Source organism: Hemibagrus wyckioides, linkage group LG14 (assembly GCF_019097595.1).
Source record: "Hemibagrus wyckioides isolate EC202008001 linkage group LG14, SWU_Hwy_1.0, whole genome shotgun sequence".
In the NCBI taxonomy this organism is placed as follows: Eukaryota; Metazoa; Chordata; class Actinopteri; order Siluriformes; family Bagridae; genus Hemibagrus; species Hemibagrus wyckioides.
Genome location: NC_080723.1, coordinates 11630956 through 11651605, shown reverse-complemented (window position 1 = coordinate 11651605; position 20650 = coordinate 11630956). Strand labels below are relative to the sequence as shown.

The 20650-nt window shown below is 38.8% G+C and overlaps 3 protein-coding genes across 5 annotated transcripts; 1 reads left to right on the top strand and 2 right to left on the bottom strand.

Annotated features, from left to right (window-relative positions):
- Positions 1–166: 166 nt before the first annotated feature.
- Positions 167–1234, bottom strand: LOC131365120 (galanin receptor 2a). The gene is made up of 2 exons (XM_058408746.1): positions 1162–1234; positions 167–1098 (listed from the first exon to the last, which is right to left on the bottom strand). Exons 1-2 carry the CDS (start codon positions 1232–1234, stop codon positions 167–169), a joined length of 1005 nt encoding a protein of 334 aa, XP_058264729.1.
- A 1557-nt stretch (positions 1235–2791) lies between these two features.
- Positions 2792–4644, bottom strand: pthlhb (parathyroid hormone-like hormone b). Its single transcript, XM_058407532.1, has 2 exons — positions 4037–4644; positions 2792–3336 (listed from the first exon to the last, which is right to left on the bottom strand). The coding sequence occupies exons 1-2, from the start codon at positions 4156–4158 to the stop codon at positions 2949–2951; spliced, it is 510 nt and encodes a 169-aa protein (XP_058263515.1). The 5' UTR covers positions 4159–4644; the 3' UTR covers positions 2792–2948.
- Positions 4645–15445: 10801 nt separating this feature from the next.
- tmpob (thymopoietin b) lies at positions 15446–20445 on the top strand. 3 transcript variants are annotated; one of them, XM_058408837.1, is made up of 7 exons: positions 15446–15602; positions 15896–16168; positions 16241–16358; positions 17282–17458; positions 17849–17946; positions 18518–18621; positions 18768–20445. In XM_058408837.1, exons 2-7 carry the CDS (start codon positions 15941–15943, stop codon positions 19141–19143), a joined length of 1101 nt encoding a protein of 366 aa, XP_058264820.1. In that variant the 5' UTR covers positions 15446–15602; positions 15896–15940; the 3' UTR covers positions 19144–20445. The 3 variants fall into 3 exon arrangements, with proteins under 3 accessions (XP_058264820.1, XP_058264818.1, XP_058264819.1); XM_058408835.1 differs by having other exon boundaries at positions 18515–18621; XM_058408836.1 differs by lacking the exon at positions 15446–15602 and having other exon boundaries at positions 15611–16168; positions 18515–18621.
- The last annotated feature ends 205 nt before the right edge of the window (positions 20446–20650 follow it).

Below are 20650 nucleotides of genomic sequence, written 5' to 3'. Positions count from 1 at the left end.
CAAACTCTGTGTGGCCTGTAACATGAAATAGAGCTAAAAGAGAGAGGAAGGCCAAAGAGGTTGTAGGACACTGAAAAAAAAAAGCCAGTAACATTCCACTTTCTAAGAATATATATTTTAAAGAGACAACATTTTCTATGTCAAAAGCAGAGTCTCTTAGAAAAGTTCAGAAGCTTTCAGTCACACTAGTAACCTGGGGGTGCACCCTGTTGCGATTGCACTGAAAGAGCCAGGCTCCCTGCATTCCCCGGTAGCGCTTAGCCAGCAACACATATAGCACTGGATTGACACATGGGTGCAGGTACTGTAACACCGTGCAGGTAAAATAGAACATCTCCCAAGCTTGACCATGCTTGTAGAGACCCAAGTACACACACAACTCGAGGACATAACCAGGCAGCCAGCATACAGAGAATGTCCCAGCTGCCAAAAACACCATGAGTGAGGCTCGCCGAGTGTTCCGCACACTGGCCATAGACATCACTGGGCTCTTGTGGAGAAACCGAGCCAAGCGCACGTAATTAACAGCAATAACCAGCATTGGTATGAAGTAATACAAAACAAACTGGCTTAATATGACTTGATAGTGGTGCTCTTTGATGGTGGGCAGACAGAAGGTAAAGTTGGTGAGCCCTGGGCCGAGGCGCTCTTTAGTGGCAAAAATACGCAATGGCAAGCTGATAAAGAAGCTCAGAGCCCAGGCCAGGATGAGCATCAGGACAACAAGGTCTGTAGTAGGTGGGTGGTAAGGGTTAGTGATGATCATGGCTCGAGCCACTGAGACAGCACATAATGAGTAAGTGCTGGCAGCCAGAGAGAAAGCCAGCAGGAACTGGTAAATCTTACACGATGTGTCGCTTAGAGGCCAGGAGAAACTGACAGCTGAGTGTAGAGTGAATGGAATGAGAAGCAGCGTGAGGAAGTCAGCCAAAGCCATGCTGAGGATCAACACGTCCAGACGATTCTTGCGTAGGGTGTTGTGTTTGGCGAAGAGGGTGAACACCAGTAAGTTAGCCCCGAAGCCCACACCCAGGATCACACCACAGGTACAGGCGAAAATCACACCATAGCGATTACTGTAAACCTGCAAGTCAACAGCTTAAGTACACTTGTTCATTTACATGACCATTAACATTAACACTCTTTATCCAGTTTACTCACCATAGTTATTCAGCTTAAGAGAAGGCTGTGTTTCACCAAATATCCTTGCAAAATGTAGTCTAAAAAGTACCATTACAATCAAATGAAATGTGCTGTTGTGCTGTGAAACTGGAGTTCTGTGAAACTCAATGAAGTCATCATTTCAAATCTCAGTTGTAAGAGATAAGACAGCCCATCAGGATGTCCAGGCAGTTAGTCACAATTGATCTAGGCATATTTAAAGAGGCAGAGACAGATTTATGCCACAAGGGCAATGTTACATATACAGGGCCAAGAGTCTTGTGTATGCTTTCTGTTGTGTTTTTTAATAGATAAGCATCATTTGTTTTATATTCTTTACATTTGTACATGTTAAATTAAAAATATACCATAAACCTTCAGGTTGATACATTTGCTGGATTTCGTTCAAATGTTCTGACATACTTGGAAAATGTAATTGAAAAATGCCATAGAATAAATTTTTTTGTTTTTCTTCATTGGTTATATTTAATCAGTTCATTCTGTCTCTTGAATGATATAATCAGTTCTGTCTCCTGCATCATATAATCAATTCTTCTGCTAGGATGAATTGATCTGGATGAAGCAATATCCTTTCAGGTGACAGACGGTTATCACTCTCTGCTTTTTATTACAACTTCTCTCAAAACACTCAGGATGTTGACTTAAGGATACAATATCATTTGCTTCCATTAACATGTATTTTAGTGCATGACTGCTCCCACTTTATTTACACATCAACACCAATATGTGGTTGGAGACAACCTGTAAAAAATGTGAAATGGAAAATAAATATTTTTTTTGGAGCTATGCTAACGAAAATAAAAGTTGTTGTACATAAGAAATCACTGATCTTTTGGGACCTTCCATTGCCATCAACACTTTTGTTTGGGAATCATGCCATTTCTCTTAATCATGCTCATGTGTTTTTATTGATAATGCTGAAAATGGAAAGCATAGCAGGTGCTATTTTTGTAACAGAACTGGAGAACAATCATAAGTATTAAATACTGACAAAAGAATACTGACATACAGGAGTATAGCGCCGATTTCTAAAGTGCATTGTTTGAAATTTGTAGAAAAGAGCAGCAATGTGATACCTTTAAATAATAAATACACAATTCTAGTCAAATAAATAAGAAGAAGTATGGGTGATTAGTGTAGTACATGAAAAAATGCATATGAGAGACTTTTTATTATATCACACATGGCCTTATAGCTGATGGCACAGCAAGTATTTCTGCTGCCTCAGAGCTCCAGGGATCCTGGTTTGATCTTGAGCTCAGGTTACTGTCTGTGAAAAGTTTTGCATGTTCTCTCTGTGTCTGTGTGGGTTTTAGCCAAAAACATGCCCAAAGGCAGTCTGCTTAGTGTTAATTACTCCTGTATGTGAATGTGTGTGTGTGGTGACCAATGATAGACTGGTGTCCCATTAGCTTCACATTCCCTGGATAGGCTCCGGATCCACTGGGACCCTGACCAGGATGAAGCAGTTACTGAATGAATGAATGAACAAATGACAAATGACTTATTACTGTATAATAAGATTCACCTGTGCACTAAAAATAACAGCATTCCTTAAAGTTTACATAATATATTTATGTAACTGTGAGTCAAACAGTGCATGGGACAATAAATTCTACTTAAGAGGCACTGTGTTTTATGCTGATGAGAGAAACTATTCTATGGTAAAGAAGTTTAGAGGCCGTGGTCCAATGTGTTTGATGGTGTCATTGCCTTGTTTTTGTTTGTTTCACAGTCGTCTCCTCACTTACTGCCAACTGCCCTACTTAGTGAGCTCTAAATGCTACTTGGGCTTGTATTGAGCATGGCCATCCTCTTCGTTTATTGCTTTCTCTCCACTTCCCCAAACATACTCTCTTCTTTCTCTTAGTGCCAGACGGCTGCTCTTTGTTGGTTTCCTGTGGCAGGGTGTCAATTGTGCCTGTGCTCTCTAACTGAAAGTCCAAAAGAAAGTCTTTGGTGCTGCTGGCAGCTTTGGGAGCTTGGGCATCCCAGGTTACATGCTGGAGGTTGGTTCCACTGCTGGATGGAGTGTCCCACACATTGGCAGTATGTACCTGTTCAAACAGCTCCTGCAGCCAGAGTCGTCTCTTCCTGTCTTGCAGATAGCGCCCACGGTCATGCATAAGTTGGGCTTGACTCACGGACCGTTTCCTGAAATATAAAAAGCAAACTCGCTTATTATAGACATTTGCTTGATCTGTTTTCATACAGTGTATCAAGGCACAAGGTTATTCTCAGACTTGTATTTGGATTCTCTGCTCTAGTCCTGAAGTACCATTGCCTTGAGTCTCAAAATTTCCAACTGCCAACATATTGTGCTTAATACTTACTGATTAAATGGTTTATACAATATGGATATTTTAGACTTTTTTGGATAAGAATCCCACTTCTAAACTATTCACTTTCTAATAGTGAACCTTACTGGGTTCCTGTAGAAAAACAATCACAGAACCATGAAGGTTTTTTTTTTAATGTTTGAACTGAATATAGTAATATTGAAGTACACAGTGCTCTGTCACTTTTCCCATTAAAGAACAGACTCTTCAGTCCTATTCAGCCATCTGAATGCTAGTCATTCTACCGCTGCAAATTTACCAAAGTTTCAGACCAGGCCATTCCATCATGGAGTAGATTAAGGGCTCAGGGGAGCAGAGCAAAAGCGTCAACTTGTGCAGAGCAGTTGGTCTCCTGTTCTGGAGTTGTGAACCCCTGGTTTGAGTAATTCATGTCAAATGAATGTTCCCCTTGGAGTCAGAATTAAAGTGTAAATATTGTGTTAGGTGTGGTCAGTCCTCTCAACAATCATGTTTATTTTTAATCAACAGTGTGTTTACAGGATGTCAACACATACATTCTGTTGCTGAGAGCGTGTATGGGTTGCCCTTGGACAGGTAGAGGGATGCTTAATAAGAGCACAGCAAAACTCCACTGCCTTAACATCATGCTCGTCCACAAAACTCTGCAGACCCTCATCTGGAAAAGAGTTAGACTACAGCTAAATATGTTTCAAACATAAATAAAAATGCAGTTACTGATTTAAGATTATGTTCTACACATGGATGTATCATTTTCAAGATGCATTTTGTAGTACAGCAGTTCGATATTGATAGATTTCTTCGCAAGTATTTACGTGATGTCTTTGACACAGTGTTTATTTTATTATGCTCTATATTGCAAGGATGCAATAAAATCTGCTAATTGCCATAAATGTAAACGCTTCGATAACTGTGTATATATTTTTCGAATTAAGATAAAATTATATTAATGATAAAGTGGTAAAATGCTAGGGCATAATAAATAAAACCTAAATTAAACCTATCTCAGTTTACACATATTCACAGTAAGGAATTAATTTAAGTAATATCTTAAATCTAAACTTATCTATCTATCGAGAAGCAATGTAATAGTGATTTTCAGGGTTTGAATTTGAGTTGATTAAGCAGCATGAAAGACCTTTTCATGGAAAACATACTTACATGTACTCCAGAAGAGTAGTTTAATGTGTACTGCATCTCATGGCCATTTTGCTGTACCCCATACATGTAGCCACGTTCCAACTAAACCATGTCTGGATCACATTAGCTCTTGGCTGAACAACGGTATATCCAAATGTAGAACGTCCAGCAATCAGTAAGCCAATCTCAGCTGAAGTATTTTTGCCTCCAGATGCGTGGTGGAGAACCTGCTGGCTGCTCACACTGCTGAAAGGGATTTATGGCACTCACTCTAGGCTGTGGGCGTCTCTGATGCTCTCCAATGGTCCACCAAACAAGTCTAGCAGAATGAGCAAGGAAAATGAGAGAGAGTGCTCTGTACTCCAATTTGACTCTGTGTGTGTATGTGTGTGTGTGTGTGTGTGTGTGCGCCTGCCAAAACGTATACCAGACTGACACCACACACACTCTGAGAAACTCACAGGCACACACCTTCAGTGGAAAGAGGTTGGCTCGCATGCTCCCAGAGAGGGGGATAGGGGAACACTAAATAAAGGACAGAAGAGGCCATAGTAGTTTAAACCTGTTCCATTAAAGTTTTAGCATTTCCACTCACACATTTTTAAGTGTTTATTTGATCTCTGGTTAATCGGAATTTCATGATTACTACTGCATTTGAATCAATTGCATCCATGATTACGGTCAGTATTATTTCAGTTCAGGAAATCGACCTGTATTCATGTCATAAATATGTTGAAGTGAAACAGAAGTGGAATTTTTGAGCCAGAGCTGCTAGAAAGGTGCACTCACTGAGCGGAGAGAACAGAGACCCTCCCTTCCCAATAGATGTGCAGAACTGGGTGAAAAAAGCAAACACTGCTGGCTGACCACTGTCCCAAGAGATCCTAACCATAACCTCAGTGAAACCCAGCTTGTGGGTAGGTCTCCTGCCCTACTAAGCAAACCTCCTAGCCATTTAATGGTTAAGGTGGTTTTTGAAAAACACACAATTCAGTAACACTTCATTTACTTGTTTATATAATGTGTTAATATATATTATGTTGTTCATCAATATTAACAGACCGTATCTGAAGAAATACTTTACTTTATTTCTGTCAAATCTTTTATGTTCTTTGATTATCATCTTTGATGTCATCTCTCATAAACAGTGTTTCTTTCTTTCTTTCTTTCTTTCTTTCTTTCTTTCTTTCTTTCTTTCTTTCTTTCTTTCTTTCTTTCTTCTTTTTGTTTTACATTACCAATTCTTGCTTTCCATCTGTGACTACATTCTCTATTCTATATCAAAATAATAATAGATGGATGGATGGATGGATGGATGGATGGATGGATAGATAGATAGAATTATGTTATATATATATATATCGTTCCAAAAGTCTGGTCGAATACTGATTTGGTTGAAACCAAATTATTTTCCCCATAGGAAATAATGTAAAATGAATTAATCTGTTTCAACTCGATGGTTGATCTGACAACTTTCCTCATTGGCAACATCGCCAGGGTACACCGCATGAAAAGCTTGTGTGGTCACAATAATTCTTTTAAAGTCGGGTCGAACACTGATTTGAAATATTGATAGTCATTGTAATTCTGTATGAAACAAGAACTGGCGTTCCTGACGGTACACTGAAAATATTTTCGTACACCGAGGTCAAATTCGAAAATTCTAATCGAATACCGAAAATTCGTACACAGGGGTGGTTGAGGACTGAGGTACCACTGTATTACTATTTGCATAGAAGATCTATTTTGTGTATAGGTTTGTTCTGATTTTTTATACCAATGTCACCTATAACTTCTCTAAGCCTCTTTGGATGAGAGCATCTGTTAAATGCCATAAATGTAAATGTATCTTAATTGGTGTACCTCAACTTCTGTTTAGTTTGCGGTATATAATAAAAATAACACATCAGTGAAACAATAAATTGAAAGTAAGTGGCTATTACTGGTGAAAATACTTTTCTTAAGTGGTGTATGTCAATTTTGTCATTTCTAAGCAAGAATAATGTCTAACAAGTGTCAAATGTGTTTTCCCCATCACGTCTTGTTAAGTCCGTTCTTGAGCTGTTTAGCCAATTGTACCTTGTTCTATTCTATAAACACACACAAATAAGTGACAAAGTTTTGCTCTTGGCTTCGTAATATGAAAAGAGCAGTTTGGCTTCTGTGAATCCATTGAGCTCCAAGTATAACCACAGGTAATTGAACTCTGTTACCAAGAAAAGCCTTTTTTTGTAGGAGAAAAACTTTGTGGTCTGCTCACTGAGACAAGTAAATGAATAAAATGTGTCATTTAACACCGTCTGTGTTACCCCATTGACCACTGCCACTTGACCCTCTCAGCACTTGGACAAACTGATACAGCACCTGCACTGGATTGGTTCGTCTCTATAACCAGCTTTAAGTGAATGATATGTCACTTGAGAAAGAGCATAGCTTTGGTCAACCAAACCACCCAGTATGGAATCTTGCTGTGAAATTATTAAGACTGATGTCCCCAGCAAGTCCAATATTTTTTGTTCTACCACTGAACGTCGGCAATTTATCATTCAAACATCCCACTGGTTTGTGTTGTGTAGGTACTTTTGGACCTCAGTTCAGTGGGTTTGATTCTGTGCCAGAGACAACATGGCCACCTTGCCAACAGACCGTTTAGAGCCCAAGCTGTGAATGCTTGTCTGAGAGTTACAGTAAATCCTTCTGCTAGCAGCACTAAGAAGTTTGGAAACCTACAAGGCTGCTTTGCCCACCCTCCCCAAACCTCCCACCACCTTTTTGCTGCTTGAATCTCACATCTATGTTCTAACTATTTTTCTCTTTACTAGACACATACATTATCAATTAGCTTCATATGGGCAATCTGTTGTTCTACATAAAACATGGTCCAGTGAGTTTTTAAATGGGCAGTGAAATTCAAAAGTTGTGGTGCCATTTCCTAACAAGATCCCTGCAGCCAGTGGACATAAATTAGTTATCTGAATCAAGTAGCAAGCATTATGTCTGTTTCTCGCATGGGAAACTTTTATTAAAGCTATCAGCAATGTCAGACATCAAGTTCTTTTTCTCAGAGTAAATAAGCAATAATCACCTGTGTTAATTATTAGATACTAAATATACTGAATTGGAGTATTTTGAATTAAATGTTGGTACAATACTCCACATGTAACTTCTGCAGTTACTAGCAGCAAATTCTTCAAAACAAACTATTAACAGTATGTTAAAAGAAATTCACTTGTTTCAGAAAATAAAAGCAGGTGGCATCCTATGTGGTCTGTCAAACATTCCGCAGAGATTGGACCGCATGCACAAACATGTCTTGATTTTATCTAATGGTCTGGAGGGAAAACTCTTCCAGTAAACGGCTGGTTTGTTTAGCAGCATGCCACCCAACCATACATAAACTAGACAAATATTTACTCCATAATGAAGTGCCCCATCTCTACTAATTAATTCAGTGCAATAACACAGCACAACACAATGAATGTCGAAGCAGATGAGCTTTCTTAGAACATGTACAATCATTTCCAGTTAGTTGAACGTTGATAGGTGAGGTAATTAAGTAGATTTGGGAGATTATACATCATAGGAGTTACAGGTTCTTGACCTCGTCCTCTGTTGTTGAGAGGGGGGCCTGAGGAGAAGTCTAGGACACGGCACACCGGAGCTGTGTGTGCTGCCGCACAGTAAGGCCTTTTGCTGGCTGCCATGGCGTTGGCGACCGCAGAATTGCAGTGTTTACTTTAAAGCTGGTGCATAAGAGAACAGCAGACCACCGGCACTCGCCACCCGCTGGGCCCCGGGCAAATCCTATGGCTCATCTTTGTTGAAAATGGCTCAGGAACCTGTCGTCTGAACAGGGCCAAGCTAAATTTAGCAACAAACTGAAAAACCTTCCTCATTCTTAAAAAAGCGATTTAACTTTCCATTGAGAGAAGGGTTCAGTAAAGTAATACAAGAGGGTGAAAGAGTATTTTTCCTCATATCTCTAATCACGATGTCTTGTTATAAGTGAGGAGATTTGCTTTTTTATTAATCAATCCTTACCCACTTTCTATGTTTCCCATATCAAAGCATCTGAAGCATCAAAGAGTGAGGTCAAATAACAAATTTTGATTTTTTTTGTATGCTCCGTACCAATAACATTTAAATGAACCTGATTCTGGAGTAGCATGTGGTTATTTTAATGGTGGGGGTTTTGTGAAGTCAGCAACAGTTGAGAAATAATGTTGGCAACTGTATTCAAGCATAATGGTTCCTATAATCATGGCATGTTGAATCAATCAAAGCTAAGTCGACTATTGCTGTGTAGTCTTTATAAGCCAGATCCTGTTTCTTAGGAAAGTAGGACGGTTCTGCTGGTAAAGGTAATTGTGCTTGGCATCATGAATGAACACTTTGTGCCAAGCTCTGTACATTGGATCTCCAATGTGGAATTCCAGCGATAACAAGCAATAGTTACAAAAATGGAAAACGGCAAGGTAGCACAGTAGGTGGGCAAAGGCATGGGCTTGTACCTATTCAAGGTCTGCTAAAGCGATCTAACAAAGTTCACACTGCTTTTGAATGCAACCCTGTATTGACATGAGTTGACCTTTATCAATATCTGCCAAACAAAACAGCATGATGGCTCAAATAATAATTGGACAAATAAATGGAGAAGTTGCTTGGCACATGATTCATAAGGAGGTGGGCTGCCAGGGTTCGGGAAGGGGCGTCTCACTTTCCTGCAGTGAGAGATGTTGACATCGAGGTGTGTGTCCTATAAGTACAGTTTGGACTGTCAACAGGGGAATATACTGTGCAAAGGCTGCAGGATAGGTTTTTCCATGCCAGGACAAACCTATTCAACTCATATGAAAAGCTACCATCTTAGTCTGGCCTGACACCAACAGCCTGATGGTAATTACTTATGAATAACATCCTTTGAGGAGCCTGTTGCTTTAGGATTTGTCAAGAATAATGTCCTCACTTCTTGTTTTGCACCATAGTCGAGCTACCCTTAAGAGAATATTGAGTATCACATCCACCTGAGCTACCAGCCAACAACTTCAACAACCTCACATAGAGAGGTGAAATTGAGATGTATGTCATGTCACCACCATGGGATGATGGCTATTACATACTGCGGATAAGTTCCACGGTAGAATATTAATAAATTATTTTTAAGGAAAACAAACTTGCCATCGTAATCCAAAATCGAGGTCAACTGGGCCTGCTCAGCATTTTATACATTTTTATATTCATATTATACATGGGAAGATGTAATCAGGTAATCAGAGTTTTCCTTTAATTTGCCATTCATCTGTGTCTTATGAGATCTGTCTGAATGCAGCTAAAATCTTCATTGAATTTATTAACACCACTTTTCTTTTCTGCAGGTAAAATCTATTCCACATTTTTTTTGCAATATCTTATTATTAAACAAATTTGTACAAAATATTTATTTATTGGTTCTTATGACAGATGAATGTGGTTCTGTTCATACTGCATGACCTTTCAAACCGTGTTGTTTTATTACATGAAAATCCACAAACACAAAAATGTAAAATTGACATTTATAAATCTGTCATCAGCTCTATAATATATACTGCTTTTCCTTTTTAAAGCCACTTTCATACACACAATTACTAATAATTGCTTTATGTCTCTCAGATCCTTTTCCTGAGGGCCCCACTGTTATGCTTTAAAAGACACTTTTCTGTGATTTTTGGCTTATATGGTATTTTCTGTATAAATAAAATACAGTAAAGGCTGAAGAAGTGTTTCTTAGAAGCTTGGCACTTTTAACACAATACTGCCTCCACTTTATTGGCAAAGGCATGTCAGAGAAGCCGGTGAAGATTAAGCGCTGAAATTTATGTGGATTGAGGCATAATATAGGCATCAGTTCTATAAGCTATAGTGATACCCCGAATACATATGTCAGGTCAGAGAGGTATGCCACCTTAGACCACTCTCATAACTACAGTGAACTGGAATGCAAAAACACCAGACAGTGGTTAAAATCAACACCCAATCTCACACTTATACTCTTGGTTCACTGAGTATGTGTAGGCTGTGAAAGTGAGCTGTGAGGAACTGAGCCCAGCAAAGTGTAGTATTTGGGCAGTGGAATAAAAAAAATAATTTAAGAAAACCTTGTCCAGTGACAACTCTGCCCAGACCCACATTAACCTTTCTGTGTTATGCTCAAACATTACAATATTTTTTAAATTCAGCTTTACATATGAATACATTTATGACTGCATCATTTGGCTCATGATTTCCTCAAACCCCAATCTCTGAAATGTCAAAAAAAAATTCTTGATACTAATACTCTTAAGCTCTTCAGTCTATGATTCAAAGACTTTCTATGCAACACCTAGTAAACCCAAAGATGTAAAAACACATGATTTATTCTTTTTATTTTATGTGTTTTTCTTATTCCCTTAAGGCTACATAAACCATATGAAAGTCTAGTTAGTACACTTGACATAAAGCAAGAAAGTTTTTGAAACAGTAAAAATAAATAAATAAATAAACAAACTTAGTCCCTACTCTAACATAACTCACATGATATTTGTATGAATGCCATCTCATTTATATTTTATAGTTTAAATTAAAAAAAATTCTTTATGGTAGGTGGCTTAGTGGTTAGCATGTTTGCCTCACACCTCCAGCATCCTGGGTGAAAAATCTCACTCCTGCTCACTGAGTGTGGAGTTTGCATGTTCTCCCTGTGCTTGGTGATGTAAGTGCAATCTAGGCTGATTGGAGTCCCTAAATTGCCCGTAGTGTGTGTGTGCCCTGCGATGGGTTGGGACTCTGTCCAGGGTGTATCCTGCCTTGATGTCTGAGACACAGGCTCCCCGAGTATAGATTGGATAAGCGGTATAGACAATAGACAAAATGAAAAAATCTTTATGGTATAAAGCATTGCGCTCATGTACAGTAACCACTTTACAGCACTGTAATTGGACTATCATGATAGAAATATACCCTGGATGGCATGTTTTGGAAGATGGTTGGAAATTCAGAAAACCCAGTAGAACGCAAACATCTAGAACATGCAAAACTAGTAGCCTGAGCTCAGAATCAAACCAAGAAACCTGGATCAGTGAGGTCTATCTGCTGAGCCCACTGGTCTGAAGCACATGTATGTATTAATGTATTACATTTAACACAAACATTTTTTTTCTGAACAGAACAGTCTCTTGTGTATTGCAGCTATTTATGATATCACATAAAATACTGTTTTATTAAAGGACCCTCTTTCAGGAGCTTGCTTGTATTACAGACTGAGCCTGAGCTTCATCGTGTCAGTGATGTCAAATTGATGTATTGACAAATTCAGACTGAATTGAGGTAAATTTGAATTACCCTTAGAATTATAAGTTTGTAACTAAGTCAAAAATGAATGGAAGAAGATTATGATACTAATGTCATTTTGTATGGTGTTATTATGATAATATGATAATACACTTATTACTAAAAATAACCACTGTTAGGTTTAAAATGAAATCATTTTATTAGAATATCAAAGTTCATTTCCTATTGTCCTTACATTTCTGACCATCATCACTGTAATGAATCCTATGTGATGCCCATGATGGAAATGCTTGACTCCTGAACTTTCTTCTACTTTATGCATTTTAATGAGAAAAATTCCTGAATCATGTACATTGTATATTACAAAGGAACTGAGACTGAGGTTAAAAGCTTCTACGTCTGATATTATCAGATTGCCTTGCAATGGCTTAATAGCACAACATTAACCCCAAGAAGCAAACTTAAGTTAAGTTAAAACCTAGCTGCAGATTTGACTCAGCTATAATTAATGATTTAGGGGCTAAATTACTAAAACTCTTCTGATTTTGAACAGAGCCATCTTTATAGTCATCTCATTCATTCTTCATCAGAGACAGATGATTATATGTCTACAGTTTTGTACAGGAGATACACTGATCAGGAATAACATTATGACCACCTGCCTAATATTGCGTTGGTCCCCCAATGCACTATGTATTCTGACACCTTTCTATCAGAACCAGCATTAACTTCTTCACTAATCTGAGCAACAGTAGCTCATCTGTTGGATCGGATCACACGGGCCAGCCTTCACTCCCCACATGCATCAATGTGCCTTGGCCACCCCTGACCCTGTCGCCGGTTCACCACTGTTTCTTCCTTGGACCGCTTTTGATAGATACTGACCACTGACCAGGAACACCCCACAAGAGCTGCAGTTTTGGAGATGCTCTGATCCAGCCGTCTAGCCATCACAGTTTGGCCCTTGTCAAACTTGCTCAAATCCTTACGCTTTCTCATTTTTCCTCCTTCTAACACATCAACTTTGAGGACAAAATGTTCACTTGCTGTCTAATATATCCCACCCACTAACAGGTGCCATGATGAGGAGATCATCAGTGTTATTCACTTCACCTGTTAGTGCTCATAATGTTATGGCTGATCGGTGTATTGCCCAGATTATAGACATTGAACCATCATATTCAGTTCTAGCCTCAGCGACTTCTAATGAAGCCCCAGCACCTGCTTGCTCCAAGGTGCCACTGACAGGCTCTAAACTAGCTCTTAAGATTACAAAATCTCAAGAAAGACTAGATGGTGCTATTTAAACTGAGCCCTGAATGCACTCTTTTGCACAGCAAGAGAGGTCAAGAGAGAATTACCTAATCAGAATTACCTATGCTATAACTTCTGGTTCAAGGTCTTGATGTCAATCAGACACTACTTAAATCCAGGTAAAACTTAATTTGGGGCTTAAAGAAGAGCACTACATACACATACCTAAAGTTAAGACAGACTGTTCCTGTGAACACTTCTACAGTTTTTATTGTCTTAAAAAGACAAAACTGGGTCATGAGCCTGAATTTACATACCTAGGGTGGTAGCTATTAAACACTAGTAAAGATCAGGTAATGCTGATACTACTAGCCTAATACTACTACCACTGCTAGTAATCAACATCATCTTATTTTTATTTTTAACCTTCACAGTATTGACTACAAGAGCACTCTGCAGTCTGTCCACTAAAACCCTAGCTTTATGGCGTGACACATTCAGTCTTTGACTTGGCTCCACATCAGCTTTTAAGTACACAAAATCATTTCCCACATCCTTAAGAAACACACAACCAAATTTATTACTGTGATGGTACTGGTGAGCCTCCGAGGTCGTCAAATTGCTCATTGCCTTACTGTCTCAAGCAACTGAAAGAACAAAATATACTATATTGGCAAAAGTTTGGGGACACCCCTCCAAATTATAGAATTCAGCTGTTGTCTTTCAGGGGTTGGGCTAGGCCCCTTAGTTCCAATAAAAGTAACTCTTCAGGATACCAAGACATTTTGGACAATTTCATGCTCCAAACAGTTTGGGGATGGCTCCTTCCTGTTCCAACATGACTGTGCACCAATGCACAAAGCACGGCCCATAAGACATGGATGAGTGAGTTTGGTGTGAAAGAACTTGACTGACCCTTCACCTGATAGAACACCTTTTGGATGAATTAGAGTGGGGACTGCGAGCCATTCCAAAACTGGGACGTCGGTCTTTACATGCACATAAATGTAATATGGAGTTACCCCATAAGTTAAGGCTTTCCACAAGGTTTAGGAGTGTGTTTATGGGAATTTTTTGACCATTCCACTAGAAGTGCATTTGTGAGGTCAAGCACCGATGTTGGACGTGAAGGTCTGGCTCGCAGTCTCCGCTCTAATTCATCCCAAAGGTGTTCTATCGGGTTGAGGGCAGGGTTCTGTGCAGGCCAGTCAAGTTCCTCCACACCAAACTCTCTCATCCATGTCTTTATGGACCTTGATTTGTACACTGATGCGCAGTCAGGTCTGAACAGGAAGGGGTCATCCCTAAACTGTTCCCACAAAGTAGGGAGCATGAAATTGTCCAAAATGTCTTGGTGTACTGAAGCATTGAGTTCCTTTCACTGGAACTAAGGTGCCAAGCCCAAACCCTTGAAAAACATCACCTGAATTCAATAGTGTATCTACATTTGCTACTGTAAGTTATCCACCACCACGTTATTAAGTTGTCCTCCCCTTCCTCTCATAATTAAGGGACGGGTTTACTTATGTTGTCTTTTACGCGTTCTGTCTGAATAAAAGCCGAGCGACATCGCAGCGAAAGTTTTGTTTACGTCCTAACTAAAGTTACTCTCATGATTCAGGTAAAGCGTCATGGGGCGTGGAACAAGGTGATATCACGAACTTTTCTCTTTTTTTGTAAAATAATGTTAATAATATCTGTAATTAATCTGTGTTAATAATCTGTAAACTGGTGAAAGTGTTCACAGTAAAACTAAGAATAATCATTTTAATAAACGGTGTCTAAAAACGAGTGTGACATTTAATGAAGGCACAATTAATTATTTACATATTTTTAATAAATAAAAAAAAAAAAAAATAATAATAATAATAATAATAATAATAATAATAATAATAATATTAGAAAGATAACAATAATTGTAGTATCTGTCCTAAATTCTGCGCCTTGGAATAAATATGTACTAATATTTTTAAAATGCTGTGCGATAGACTAGACCCCCAGCAGCAGCCTGTATCTCTAAGCGTGGTTAAGGCCGCCATCTTGAGGAACTTTCGTATTGTTCCACACCGCCAGTCCTAGGAGACTTTTTTTTATTAAAGAGATACATAACCAGTTTGGTAAAGGGGCTGTAAGTTAAAATATTTTATTTTTTTTAACACTCGCATAACATGTCTCTTACAGACAATTAAAACTGAACCAGTTTTATTACGAAAAGGTTCACGCGCCCCCGCAGCTTCGTCGAGCCCTTTATCGCGCTCTTTGATGCGGCGGTTGGTCGTCGTTTCATGTGCACCAATCCCGGAACGCCGTACTAAACCAAACTAGCCAATAGGCGTTGGTTTTATTCAACCGTGCCAGATAGAGGCGCGCACGGACCATCGGGATACAGCGAGCGAAACAGAGGTAGTTATTTGTTCTTTCTTTTGTATAAACAAAGCAGAGCGTCGAAATATAACTGCATTTTATTGATCGAAACATGGGCATTGGGTGGCGTTAAGAAGCCCTGTTTGGAGGTGGAGGAGTAAGATTGCGTGTTTTGCCGCGTAAATCTGTGAGGCTATTCAAACGCGCTGAAGCGCTCCAGCCGGTCTGACGTTTGTCAACAACGGCGCAAGTTCATTAACTCTTCAGGAGCTGTATTCTGTGGCTCAGTGTCGCGCTTTACTTACTCTAAACACAACTGACTTTTTTGTTAGATAAGCTGTGTCTACTTTGGGCTGGAAACAAGCCGGTTATAAAGCATGGCGGATTTCCTTGAAGACCCGTCCGTTCTCACAAAGGACAAGCTTAAGAGCGAACTGCTTGCGAACCATGTTCCTCTTCCCACCGGAGAGCACAGGAAGGACGTCTATGTCCAGCTTTACCTCAAACACCTGACCGCACTGAACAAGAAACACTCTCCGGCTGATACTTTCTCTAGCGACGACGAAATAACACCCGTGATCTCTAACAGAAGTAGATCAGGAAAGGTAAGTTTTAAAAAATATATATATATATATATATTAATTAATGGAGTTAATCGGTTTGTGGTCATTCTGCAGAAAGCTACAAAAAAGACCGATAAGATTCGGAAGGAGGAGGTGGAAGTGACCAGTCTGACCGACAGCGACTTGAAGGATCAGCTGCTGAAGTATGGCATCAATACCGGTCCTATAGTCGGTAGGTTTTCCGCCAAACGCTTAGATGAGATTTATGGTATTTCCCCAGCTATTACATAATAAATTACATGAAAACAGGCAATGTGTGCTTTCTTATTTAGTCAATATTTGAAGCATGATGGCTTCAAACTGGCTGGGTTCAGGAAAATGGCTTTAAAAATGTCCAAGTGTGGGTATTTTTCATGCAAATTTCAAAAGGAATTACAAATTGCATTTGCAATTGTGGTTTTTTTTTGTTATTATTATTATTATTTGTGGAAACATAAATTATGACAATTCAAATGAAAATGCAAATTTTCTAAATACAAACATGGCCTGTAGTATACACTGCTTGACGGGTTTCTGTGCAAGGCATCAGAAATGCACACGCAAAGGGATTTGTGATCGTCTTTTTATTTTGTTATGGTCCATCCATACACATTGTATGCGAAAGTGAAGGTGGCAGTCGGTGTGTGTCTGTAAGATTGCATTTTCATTTGAATTATGTCTTAATTCATGCATCCACCCATAGTAAACACAACTGCAAATATGATTTGCAATTCTTTTAGAAAATTGCCCACTGTGAAACGCTTCCAGAGGCTGAAAGAAAAATAACTGGGGCAAAACTGCGAGAGAGAGATAATAATAAAAAAAGAATGTATTTACATCACATTTGGAATAATCTTCTTGACTGCTGACCAAAACATGCACTCTATGGTCCTTTTGCTAGTGAGTAATTAAGGAAATCATGTTTATTATTTTATCTTCTAAAATGGTCTCATCAGTTTGAAGGTAGTGTGTACAGATTTTTGCATTTGACTCTGTTATTCTATTCTATTCTACTCCAGTAGATAGTTTACTTTAGTGAATTTTTATTTGTTAAATGGCTAAAGGACAATCGGTTGTGTTATCTTGTTTTTTCCCCTCCTTGTTCATGTGCAACAGGCTCAACTCGTAAACTTTATGAGAAGAGACTTCAAAAGCTGTTGGATCAGACTTCTTCAGAGACTACATCACCTGAACCTGAGACCGCAGTTCCAGAGTCAGTACCTGTGAAGGCAGACGGCAGTCAGAATGGCAAAACGCACACGGTGGAGGATCAGTACAGCGACAAGGAAGAAGGTTGTTATATTCTTGGCTATTGTTTTTTTGTTTTTGTTTGTTTGGTTTAAATTAAATAAATCACTGGGGTTGTAATATGTGTACTTCCTCCTAAATCAAAGTTCTGCTGTGGAATCACTGCTTCTTCAAAACAAAAAGGTACAAGGATTGTTTACTAGGCTTCTCATGTAATGAAACGGGAAATGCTTGTTTTAAAGATTTTAAACATGGCGAAAAGATAAGATTCTTCTCATACCATGATCTAATAAATCCTAAACAGGGACTCTAAGTCCTTCAATAATCCAAACAGTCGATAGCTTCGAAATGGGCTGTAGTCAACAATGTTTTATGTGGTTTTCATGCATTTTACTTAGATTTCCATCTATTTATTTTTGCTGTTTTTGTTTGCAGATGTTGAGCCAGAGCCAGTTCCTGTAGCACCAAAACCTGTGAGGAGCCGAGGAAAAACACCAGTGACCACCAGGACAAGCAGCCGGCACAGTACTAAGGTAAAGTACGGAGTGACGTTAGTGATGTTAATCCAGTAGAAAATTTACATACATTTTTCTTTGTTTGTTTGTTTCTAGAAAGCTGAGCAATGTGTCTGGACAGAAGTTTTGATGATATGCAATATATTGGTCATTATTGTTATAGACAGTAACTGTGCTCAAAACTGTGCAAGAAATAAAGCGAAAGAACAGTGTGTGAGACATCAACAAACCATGCAGGTGTTTTATGATGCACAAGCACCTGCTGACCTATGGAAATATAAAAATGTTGGTTAAAAATATGAGACAGAGGGAGAGAAACAAAACATGTTTTGCAAAATTTATAAACATAACATTGTTAGAATTAGCATATCTGCAAAGTGGATTCATTTGTAAATGAATTTGTTTGCAAGAAATAGTCTGAAATGATGCAGATTCATTTGAATGCCGGTTTTACCGGTTGTGGTTTAAAGATCTAAAGATCTCTCAGAGGTAAAAACCTCTGATTATACTCTTGGTACTATCGTTCCATAAGGCCACTGCACCAATGACTGACATGCCTATACAATTTGTGACTTTTTTTTTTTAGCAGGTAGAGGAGACAACAGCAGCTGACGAGCAGTCATTTACTCTGGACAGAAGTGATATTTTAAAAGATATCTTCCCTAATGAACCTGCAACACCCACAGGCATAAGGTGAGTGTAAATCTTAAGATTTATTAGACTGAGCACATTTCTGTATGAAATTTTGGTGAGATTAGTGGTGGTGTATATTATGGCTAGTTATATAGGTACACACCAAGTAATGCATTACCCTCATACCGCCTGTTGCTTATGTACAGTGCTACCTGCCGGCGACCTATTCATGGGGCAGCTGGGCGTCCAGCAAGGCCGCTTGACCTTTGGCCAGAGGAGTCTCTCTTACAGCAGCGTGTGTTCACAACCACCAAGTCCTCACTCTCGCACATTCACAGCCCTGCATCTCATGCACCATCATTCTCACCTCAATCTGAGCTTCGTCCACGCCGTCGCTCCTTCTCCATCTGGCTCAAACTGCTGGTGTTCCTCATGCTGGCTGCCTCACTTTACTATGTCTTTCAGAATGTGAGCAATGAGCAGATCGACTCCTGCCTGCTCTTTTTACAGGACAGGGTGATCACGCCCTTCCTGACTGCGATTGGTGTTATTAGCCAGGAGGAGAAATCTGGGAGCGAGTGAATGCATCTTCTCCCAGTGTTTGCATGAGCTGTCTCTTCTTCGACTTGAGGCACATCCCCATCTGATAGATTGAAGGATCAACATATTGGCAGGGTTTGTGCTTATAATTATTGCAATCCAACTTCTCAGTCATGTCCAATTGTGTGTTTTAATTAGTCTTTAAACTGTGTGTACTGTGTTTTCACTTTGCCTTTTTTTACTGTTTTGTAGCAGATTATCAGGACAGGAAGAAATAGTGATATTTTTTTTAGCCTTGTATCATGAAACAATTGCCACTGTGTTTGCCTGTAGTGCATTTAGACAAACTCCATGACAAAACATTTGTTTTAGATAACAACAAAATGTTTTTATTTTTATTTACAGGGCATTAGTATATGTTAAATCACAGGCATTTAAACTCATCACGATGTGAGTTTAAAATACTGGGGCATGCTAAAAAAGTACTATTTTGTGTGCTGTGGATTTTTAGTAAAGGTTACTGTATGTACATATTTTTGCTGTGCTGGTTACCTTTGTTATCAGGATAGCAAAGAATATCGTTGGTAATTGTATCTTTATGTTTCTGTCTGTTTGTATAGTAGCATGGAAATGTGCCCAAACTACTAGACTACCTGGTCAGTCATGCAGTTTGCTTTTAGTGCCACTTGTGCTGGTCCTTCATCAAACCCTAGTTCAAATTTCTACACGCTCTGCCGTCCTCTCAGGCTATAGGTGTGACTCTTATTCACTTAAGAATGACTGGTTTTGTGTTGGTTGACGACTTATTTACGTACGTGATCTATATGTAATGTGAAAGTATACTCGTCAGATATCCCAAGTCGTCATAACACAAACTTTATCCACCCTCAGAAGGTCACATCTGTGTCTGACAAGCATGAAGTCGTGTAGAACCTTTTAGCTGAAATAAATACATTTACCATAAACTTTTTTTTTTTTGTATTTTACTACATGGATTTTGAAAACGTCTCTGCTTTTTAACTGCAATATTTTTCTAATGTTTTTGTTGTTGTTTTTCTTCTAAAAAAAAAAAAAACTTTTTAAAAGACAAGTAAACATAGTACTTTGGAATGGTATGTGCCAGTGAGTTGACGCAAACATGTAAGTTTAAACCTGCTGTCTGAAAGGCAGAATGTGTTTTTAAAAATGGAAATAAATAAATTTTGCACTTTGTCACAGGGCAGCTAATAGGATCTGACGGTTAACTGTAATCTTTCATTCTGGATAATCTGAGTGTCTATCTTTTGGTTAAATACACAATTGTGCAAAATAAAAAAAATATATATATAATAAAAGACAACTGAACTGAATGTTTTTTTATTACATTTAGTTTATATTAGCAGTCTCTCTTTTGGGGTCATATTTTTCATGCACAAGAATGTGAACCTATGAATAGACCTCTCCCATATGTCCAGTATATATCGTACTCTGTCTTTCAGGTTGGTTTGACCTTCATGGGCAGTAAAGTGTCCCAGCAGCAGGCAGTCTAGTCTTATTTATTCATTATATA